The 10,695-nt window shown below is 41.1% G+C and overlaps 1 protein-coding gene across 1 annotated transcript in view; it reads right to left on the reverse strand.

Moving 5' to 3' along the window:
- Window positions 1-702: 702 nt before the first annotated feature.
- Window positions 703-10,695, reverse strand: part of LOC104626720 (carboxypeptidase Q-like) — a gene marked incomplete at its 3' end in the record, with an annotated part of 12,498 nt that continues 2,505 nt past the window's right edge. The window contains exon 2 of the mRNA XM_010294718.1: window positions 703-910. Coding sequence (XP_010293020.1) covers window positions 703-910 — 208 coding nt within the window. The remainder of the gene's footprint in view (window positions 911-10,695) is intronic.

A 10,695-nucleotide genomic window follows, 5' to 3' on the forward strand; every position in this document is an offset into this window, starting at 1 on the left:
TAGGGGGAGGAATAAATGGCCTGTATTGCTCTGAATATGTATTGTCCAAAAAGAGAACAATATTACAAAATACAGCACCTCACAGAAAACTAAAAATGCTCATTTTTAAAAAATGCTCAGAAATCTAAAACTATAGAAGTAATGTACTAAGACATCTAAAAACACTTTATTTTTAATGTCATTATTTCAACCTACCTTACTTAAAAAGCAGAGTGAGAATTCCAAGCCTTACTGCTAAAGCATTCAAAATAATTATGTTCAAAGCAGACTACTCCTTCATCTAGCACAAGTCAGCCTCGTGCTAGGAAAATGACAAATACAATAAAACCTGAACACGTACATTCTAGTCAAATATACAGAATGACCAGTTCGTATCATCACTGACAGGCTGGTACATGTTGTCACCACAGACATTTGATTTTGGTTGATCTCAGGATATTTATGGTAGCCTTGAGAATGCAGGAAGTTCTTTAAAACAAGTATCATACAAAATTTGGTTCAGTAACAAAAAATGAAAACATTTTGAAACAATGACAAAGCACATGGGAAAAGAACTATTATGCAGCCAAAAGTTTCAAAACCGAACACCCACTTGTAACTGGCAACGTCTAAGTCACAGAGAACAAAAATTCCTGCCCAGAAATGACATGTGGACCATAGGCTGAAATGTGAGTCACAGGGAGGAAAGAGAAAAATGCTTACCTATGAATAGAAAAAGAAGCAATGGATCTAATGAGGGATGCAACTGCTCCAACTTTAGCAGCTTCCACTGCTCCCTGTGATCTGTATTGCACGGTTTCACCATAATTGATGAAAGGTTCATTGTAGACAACAATCTTCCCCTTGGCCTCCTGAGCTCTCTTGTGCAGTTCATCAAAAGAGGCTACCACTATGACTTCGGCTGTAATTCCTGAAAGAAAGTATTACAGTGGATTTAACGTTGCTTTCCTACAACTCTACTATAGCCAGTTTTAACAGACAGAAAAGCGTGGACTGTGCAGAACACAAGAAATCAGATCTAACTTCTTACTGGGAAAGGAAGACTATGTGAAATGCTTCATCAGGGATTGGTACTAAATAGCTGTAATAGCACCCTGAACCAAGTAGACACAGTTCTGTAAACCATGCTGTCAGGCTGGTATTAAAACATAACTTGAAGGGTGAGAAGGATACACATGGGGAAATTCTGTTCTCTGCATGTGCTTTAACCTCTCACTGCAATCATTTAGAATACAAAAACATTTGCAAAAGCTGCCTATGGGATTAATAAAAACAGACAGTAATCTTTTCATAGAACTGAATGTGCACTTGCAGCCCAGAAAGCCAACTGTACCCTGAGCTGCATCCAAAGAAGTATGACCAGCAGGTTGAGGAAGGCGATTCTGCCCCTCTACTCCACTCTGGTGAGACCCTACCTGGAGTCTGCGTCCAGCTCTGGAGCCTTCAGCACAGGAAAGACATGGACCTGCTGGAGTGGGTCCAGAGGAGGCCATCAAAACGATCAGAGGGATGGAACACCTCTCCTGTGAGGACAGGCTGAGAGAGTTGGGGTTGTTGAGCCTGGAGAAGAGAAGGCTCTGGGGAGACCTTACTGCAGCCTTCCAGAGGGTTACTTAAAGAGGGCTTATAAGAAAGATAGGGACAGACTTTTTAGCAGGGCCTGATCTGATAGGACAAGGGGTAATGGTTTTAAACTAAAAGAGGGTAGATTTAGACTGGTTATAGGGAATAAATACTTTACAATGAGAGTGATGGAACCCTGGCCCAGGTTGCCCAGAGAGGTGGTAGATGCCCCATCCCTGGCAACATTCCAGGTCAGGTTGGACGGGGCTCTGAGCAACCTGATCTGGTTGAAGGTGTCCCTGCTCATTGCGGGGGGGTTGGACTAGATGACCTTTAAAGGTCCCTTCCAACCCAAACTATTCTATGGTTCTGTGCTTCTCTAAGTAGAAGCTGCTTAACAACACAGACTGGTACTTTTCTGGTATATAAGAAGTAATGGATGCCTGAAAGTTTAATGTTGTATATTTCACCTAAAACCCACAAAATATATCAATGAAAACTAAAACTAGCAACAAATGTCTAGCAAGGATTTGTCAAAGAAGTCAACCTATCGTGTTTTTCAGAATAAAATGTTTCTCCTTGAAAGTTCTCTTTCTTCTTTGTTTTTGTGGGGTTTTTTATGGTAAAAGCATTATGTGGAGAAGATTTCAAAGGCTTGTATTTGAGACTGTAATTCACAAGAACTGATAGAAAAATAGGAAGATCATCCCTCCCAGTACCAGTATATCCAGGCTTATGGCTTCTTTAAGATCAAACTATAGTATACTTCAAAACCTTAAAGAAATTGTTTCACACAAAAAAGTTTGGTTTCTTAAGAGTGCACCACTAAGAGGGCAAGAGACATCTACTGCTACAGTACAAGATGGTGAGTTTTAGCTACAGAAGTAACCTAGTGTGAGAGGTGTAAAAATTTTAACTGAATAACTATTGAGATTCTTATCTTTACAGAAAGAGGCATAGAGAACCAAACCAGAGAATCACCTTCAAATTTTACTAGCTGTTGTTGGCAGCATTCTAACAGACTCCAGCTGCTTCTAATAAACTGCAGGTTCAGCTGCCTACCTAAGGAGCATCCCCGCGACAGGATCATTCTGGGTATGGAACCGTGACACTGTCTGGTGGCAGGTATCTGCAAAATTTCATTTTCCACAAGAAAAGTCATGGTCTCAGTAGGTTGATATTGCAATCCGTATTTCATATTAGCTCTCTCCAATGTTCCACTTGGATCATGCAGCAGGCACTGGAAGGGCACATGTTGTATTAGTGCCTGTTCATCAAGGGAAGTGAGGAGTGTAACTCTTCTTGGCATTACTTTAATGCATTAATGCACAAACACCAACTCTGGATGATTTTTAAAGAATGCTACAGACAGCTAGCAACTCTCTCTAATCCCTAAGAAATATTATGGAGAAGTACATTTATGGTCCTCCCTAGACAATGGGTATCAGGATTTTGTACAGTGAGCTTTGTGGGAATTAAAGCTAAGGAAAAGAACGCAGAGCTGCAAACTCCAGCCCAGTATCTCTACTTCTAAATATTGCCAAAGAAGCTAAATAAAGCCATCCTTGGACAAAACAAAACCAAGGTTCTCTCTGCAAGTTAAACTTAATGGCAACATGGTATACGTAAAGCATTAATCACAGTGCTTTCCACAACAAAATAAAACTTCACTGTTGTGTAACTTCTGACTAATTCAATGTCTCATTTGCATTTTAGTCCCATTTTATACTATTTCAGTCTCATGACTGAAGTGGTAAGAGCAATGTTTATCTTAAATAAATATGTGGACAAGCATACACAAACCACTGTAAGACCCCCTGTGCAAAGGGGGAAATGAAACAAAAACCCCAACAGTTTATCAGTTTAAAGGGAATAAGATATTCCTTTTCAAAATGAGAAATGCCTCACCTTACTGAACTTGTAAGCAAATTAATCACCCTCTACCACTAGCATCTCCTACCAATTCAGTGTCTTATGGCTCTGCTTCCCATGTCAAAAGCTGTTCTCTTTCTTACTCATACATTATCTGATCCAAAGCTTGGCTGTGCATTATTGAACAAAAGTCTTCAGAAAACCCCTATAAGGAGGGCGCAGGATTGCCTGCTTACTTAAGCAAGATATAAAGATTATAACCCATGCAGTCCAAGGGATGAATACAGAGCATTTGGGGATTTAACTAAGTGAAGTGCATGAAGCATAGAAGACAGAATTACGAACATGATAAACTCAGCTGACTATATGAAGCTGAAGGCTATTTATTTGTTCTCACTATGTAGAACATTACACATATTGTTGCATTGGGCCAGTAAGCAAAAGAATCTATGTAGTACTATGGGTTTTCTCTCATTTTTCATATTAAACAGTAAATTGTACTTTGCCATTCCTGAGAATTAAGGTACAGGAAAGGCATTAATGGTGGGAACAAGCAGGCAACTTTCAATTACCAACAGAATTATATATCACAAAGTCCACTGTACACAGAAATGTAGGTTTCTATCTAAACACTTGGATATGCCACAACTTTGATGATCACACTGCCAGCTGAAGTAAATGACATGGTATGCATTAGCAAAGTCTAAAGTCTGTCACAGGCAGGATGAAGGCAAGACTTACTACAGTTACTCTTTATTAGCTACAGAAAGTCCAATTTTTTTTTTTTTTTAAACACATGTAAATTAGCTACCTACAACATTGCCTGCATCAGAAGTCAGATTCTTGGCATGAACAATTCTGTCTGGAGGAAATTCCCCATGAGATAACTTATTCTCCCCAAGATTAAATGCAGCAAACATCTAAGCCATTGTAGTATCTGGAGCTATGCATCCGTCTGTGTTAGTAGCAGGTTTCAGAGAAGAGTAACAAAAAAAAAAAAGGAAATTCACCCTATTATCAGATTTTTAAAACTCATTAATATCTATTAAAACATCAAGGAAATTTCATACAGAATATTGTTGCTCTTCTTGGCCACACCAGGGCAAGACATGGCAAGAGTTTACCATATTGAGTATCAGGAATTCCCGAGATTTGGCAACCCAGTCTCTTCTGGTTTTTATTTATTATTACCCTAGAAACACTCATCTCATAAACACACAGAAGGTCAATCTAGTTAGTTACAATCAAACCCATATTAAAAGAAGAATTTAGCAAAGCCAGAAAGAAATATAATTTGCATACTGCTTAATCTTACTGGATATTAATTTCCTGACTACTCAGTTATGGCCTTACTGTCTTCTTTTTTTCCCCCAGTCTCATTTTTATCATCCAGTTAACAGCAACAGTCCCTTGGAGATCTAGTTACAAAATCAAATGCAGCCATCATTAATTTTACAATAATTTTTTTCAATAACAGCAAGTGAACAACTCACCCCTACATACCTTCCAAAATTCATTTACTTCACACTGTGTTAACATAAGAATTCTCATTTCTCTTACAAATCATACTATGGAACAGCAATGCTGCTGATCCACATGCACTGAAGCTTGATGGGCAAGGCAATTTTTGCTTAAAACAATCAAAATACAGTATTTTTAGGTCTAGACAAAACAAAGCTGGAAACTACATCAAGTAAGTCTCGGCTAAACTTCCCTGTGTCTTCTATGTTTAAAATTTTTGCATCCTAAGCATAAAATGCTGCCTGAAATACCAACACAAAAAGTCAACAACACATCTAACTGTTCTGGTACTGGTGGAGATTTTGAAACTGGGGAAGAATGTATCTGAAACATGTCCTGGCCTCTGCAGTCATGAGAGCAAGAGGGAGACAGAGTGCTACCTCCTCATTCATCAGAACCAGGCATCAGGACACCAGGACCAGGAAATCAAGACACTTCTTCATGGTAAGAAGACAAAGAAAGAGTAGGAGCAGCAGCACACAAGAGCAGTGCACGAAGCCTACCTGATAATCGCAGCCCTGCCTCACAGACCTGCAACATCAGATCACATTGATTCCCTCGTTTCTTGTCTACTGGATGGCTGCCACTTCTCAGATTTCTCCATTTCCACCTCAGCTCTCCCACATAGCTAATTTAGCTCGGAAGCTGCCGCATCATATATACTGTATTCCATGCCGATCCTAAGCACATGCAGCTGGTAGCCCCAAGCTTTTCTGACCTTAGCCTGGCTAATCCAGTTGTCCTTCAGATTTGACCATCTGTGCAGGATAAAAGTACCATGTCTCTACTTCTTTCAGAAATGGCCCACATGCACTGTCTTGTGCCTGTTTGCAAGGTAGCTTCTTTCACAGCATTACAGAGAACCTAGAAATTTTTTTGCATGGGTCACATGAAAGAGCTGCACATACAAAGTTATAATGTAGGTGGGATGTGCAGTTCTCCTGTAAAAGTGGCAGTCTTGGACCCTGGATGCCACAGCACCCTGCACAGAACCAGAGCATGCGACGGGATCAATACTCCTGGATGAGGAGGTAAGAAGATGAAGCATGTAACAGGGAAAAGTAGATATATATGTCTGAAGACAGGGAAGAAAAGTAGTTGTTGAGACAGGTCAAAGAAGAGAAGGTTTTGGGGAGTAGAGGGAAAATGCAAATATATTCTTGAAACCTAAGTAAGATTAGGGACCTGGCATTATATCCTATTTAGATTCACTATCCTCTAAAATCAGGAAAACATTTTTCCTCTCAACTTCTATATTATCTCTTTTAAAAACATGTTGCTTTTCAGTGCTCTCCAGGAATTAGCTCAGCTTTCCCCCAATGCCCCCTATAATTCAACAAGATTTTCAGAAAAAAACCCCACAAATTCTGGGTTCATAATGAACTCATCAAATTAAGGCTTGGTGTCAGGCTGAAGCAAAAAAGGTTCATATCATCGCTTTTTTTTCCCTCCCTCAAAAATTATTAGCACGTACTGAAAATTTGAAGTACGTTAACACCTAGAAACACATTTGCTCTATCAATACTTATCAATAAGTATTGATATAAGAATTATAATATGAATAAAAGATTAAACATTTTAGTGAAACTGTGAAACGAAGAAGAGGGCTTTTATGAGGAAGAAAGATTTTGTAGAATCTGAATATACTTCTGGAAAATGTGATCTCACCTACTCTGTGGAACAGCAAAAAAGAATTACTTCATTAAACTAAAATTGCATAGGAGAGTTATCCAAAAGGATATGAGGCTATTCAGATCTGATGCATAGCACAGAGACTAAATTATTATTAAAGAACCTATTACTCGGTTCTTTAAGAAGAACACAGAGAAAAATAAACACTATATAATAGTTACACTTTTGACAAATATGACTTACAATTTCCAGCAAGTACTGGATCTCATTAGAATGGTTTGGTTTCAATAACATGTAGCTTACTGTGCAGCAGTAAATCCTAGCAGCAAGGGGATTGGACTCGACGCCGAACGTGAAGCCGTGAACACCAAAAAAAGCAGGGCAACAGGTCTGTTTTTCCCAGAAGCAACCCTGCAAGGGGACAGGCTTGCTATGAAATGTCTGGGGAGAATCAGGCACCCAAGAACGGGATCCAGAAGAGGCAGTTTCAGAGCACACGGCTGCCCAAGGCAGGAAGTACAGAGGGCAACCATTACCTCCTCAGCAAGTCAAGACGCCAGTCACTGCAGGCTGTCCCCTGGGAGGGAAGGTGGCAGTGCCACCCAGCTGTGCATACATTCCCCATGCATGCAGAAAATCATGTTCAAATCCTGCCTCTGTTAGTGTGAGGCAGGAGCTTCAGCCTGGGCTTGCCATCCTTGAGGTAACCACCCTCAACTCAGCAACACTGAAAAGGGCCAAGACCCGAAAATTCAATTTTTTGCCCTTGCCAGTGTGTACAGTTCACTTGAACATTCATTAAAGCAGCGACTGGAACCCATGTCCTTCCCAGACAGCATGTCCACCTCAAAGCCACACAGCTACTCCTACTCTAAACCTCTGAAATGCCATTGAACTAACTTTTTGCCCAGATGCTGGGCCACTGAACACCACAGTGTCTGAGGTCCTTCATGGACATCATCTTTTACATTCCAAGAAAAACAGTAGCATAATTATGATACTGCAAGCAGTGTCGCTCTAAGTAATAATAAACAATCCAGGCACCCAATACTGAGGCTCATGGTCTCAAGATGTGAATCAATATCTCCTCACACATAGAAAAAGAAGGAATCAGTGAAGACAGAAGGAGGGCTTTGCCATACACTGTGCTCTCATGCCTACAACTCTCTCCAACGCCTGTCATCACCACTGAACCCCTTGTCAAAGGGGGTACCCCAAGTGCCTCTAGAAGGATCTCCTTCTCTCCCAGTAGGTCAGTGGTCATCCAAGATGCTGGCAACTCAAGGGTAGTTCCTCTGATACAGATCAAAATTAACTTTTTTGTTGGCCTTTTGTTAATCTATATGAGTTCCCTAATCCACTTCACCACTGAGAAACAAAAAAGGAGGGTCAACACTGAGGAAAAATACATCAGCCAGGACTGGGGCCAGCCAGACCACTTCTTTCAGCAGCATCCCTGGCTTAAAAAGACTGTGAGCCTATGGCAACAGCACACGCCTTCAACAGCTTTGAGACACATATTATCCCCATTTTATAAAAAACAGGCTGGAACTATTTTCATATTATCTAAATGGCAAAACTCCCATCATCTTCTATAAGAGCAAGACTGGACCAAATGTTGAAAGTTAAACAAAAAAACCCACGACTCAAACACAAAAACTAGGAAAAAGTCTGCCAATACATAATCTTCATATTTATATTATTTCAGTTTCACTGCAACAAACAGTACATAGAAACCAGAGACTGTTTCTTTTTTCAAGGAGACATTTTGGGCAGGCTGCATTCTGGGGTTGGTTCTACTTGTTAGTACTTTAAAATGAAAGGGCAGGGTCACCCATCAGGGAAAAAAAATGCATTTTAAAACACATGCAAAAAATATGAATTCTTTGATACTTTATGGTCAAACATCTGCTAAACTACTACTTTCCTTCAATTATGGGATTCTCAAAGCAACAATTATATCTGTTTTCCTCAGAATTTGGGGGATATAATCAGTACCACCAGAAATCAACACAGTCTCTCTATCTATATCTGTATGTTTCGCCAGTGTTGAAACATTGGAAATGAGAAAAGGACATTGACTAAATATGGTAAACCTCCAGTTTGTCAGCTCCCTAAACTGAGCACTTTCTAACATTCAGTCCTGTTTGTTACCTAAGAATCCATTTCTTCGAGGTGGTAACCATTTTCAATCTCTGCTGACTTCTGGAAGTCCAGGTCACTCTATGTTTCATGTTTCTCCTCTCCCTGTCACTAAGACAGACATGAAAATTACTCCCTTCTTGTAAGGAGATCAAAGGAAGTGAAAACTGTCTCTTTGACCCAACAACTTCAAATCTTGGGATACACTGAAAGCAAAAATGTTTTTTTTCCTCTTCAATAAAAAAAATTTAACATTTTCTGTGCTGCCCCTTTTTGCTGTGTAAATCAGACTGAATCTAGAAACTTGACATCCTGGCATGTTGCCCAGTCCTGAATAAGAAAACAGGAAAATGTGGATTTTATCCACAAGATCACAAGGTACCGAAAAGCCTCCTGCACATCATCAGAACTGTTCCAACCTCAAGTGAGCCAACCAGCTCTATGCCAAACTCACAGCTGAGCCAAAGTGGGCAAATCCCAGCAAATCCAACAAATGGGCAAAGCTCTGTCCACATCCCGTAGGATTTCAACCCCATAGGCACAGGTTAGCTAGAAGAGCTGCAGGAAGAGACATTCCTTGTATCCTGGGGTCAATGCTGGCTCAGGCTTCACAGCTAAAATACTGCCACTATTTAGGGCTTCCTGTTCCTGCCCCAAAGGATTGCGGATTTTTTTTCCACGTGCTCTCATGGTATATGCCAAAATGGAAAGTGAGCAGCCTCAGAGAGTGCTCCGGCCATTGGGTCATTCTTAGGAAACACTGGTTTGAATTTCCATGGACAGAAGGGAAAATAAACCCTGAATTTACAACATCCAAAGCCAGGTTTCTAACCGCTGTTAGGCTATTGCCATGTTAATAAAAAGCCCTTTAGAGCACTAGCTTGGGGAGTTGAGCTCCAGGAGGAGCTCTGAGGACAACCAGGGGCCACCAAGTCCAACATGAAGCACTAAGCACATCCAGAAAGAAGCAGCATTTCAAGTTTCTGCTAATGCTTCCTATTTTCGTAGCTCATCAGGTCTCAAGCTGGGGGGCACATAATGGGAAGGAAGGAATACAAGACATAACTGAGAGGATGAGAAAGCAAGAAATGGTCTCCTGTACCTCCTGCTGGGACGGGGAAGTCACCCCCTCTCATCTTAACCCCATCCCCTGGCCTTAAAAGACAAAAAGTCCAGCCAGTGCTGTTCTCTGGCTCTAAGTAGGCATCAGCAGTGTCAAGGAAGGAATCTGTTGGGGGCTACAGAGACAGTGGTTTGTAAATTGAGGGGTCCAAAAGGTATCCCAATAGAAACACTTGATTTAAAGCACACAACTATCAAGCTAATACCAAACACCTTCAGGGATGACCTGCACAGTTCACTTTAGAGACAGCTCTGAAGGGTGTCTCTCTGCCCCTGGGCAGAACTCGGGCGCCAATTGCTAAATCACAAAGCTGACATCTGAAAGCCAGTCTGTGGCCTTTATCTCATCCCCCTGGCAAACCTCAGCCTAGCAGCGGTAGATATCACTGGTTTGATCCCATGCAGCAACAGCAGCACAACACCAAGAGAATCAGCATCAATATGAGATGCATTATTTTGATTACAGGATGACTCACACTCCCACAGCTTCTTGGCTAAAACACGACAAATCAGAACTGCCGTATTCTCTCACTGAGGGAAATTGTTCAAATATTTCTGATGTGATTTAGGGCAGCCGCCTATCCCCTTTTCTCAGGAATAGGGCATGGTGACAATTGCTGCTTAGAGCAGAGGGAGCGGATCTGGGAATGAATTCCTCAGAAGTGATGAGGCCGTGGTTTTAATAGTCTAACCACAAATTTTTTATTCCATGCTTGGGATGAGTGTGAGTTTTTAGGACAGGCACTTTTCTGAGCAGCACACCTTGCAATTCTCTTGCCCAGACAGGCTGGCGACAAGCAGCTCTCACTAGGCGTTTCCGGCAGCCAGGCAGCCCAGTCCAGC

The sequence above is a fragment of the Phaethon lepturus genome, unplaced genomic scaffold (genome assembly GCF_000687285.1).
Source record: "Phaethon lepturus isolate BGI_N335 unplaced genomic scaffold, ASM68728v1 scaffold3399, whole genome shotgun sequence".
Lineage (NCBI taxonomy): Eukaryota > Metazoa > Chordata > Aves > Phaethontiformes > Phaethontidae > Phaethon > Phaethon lepturus.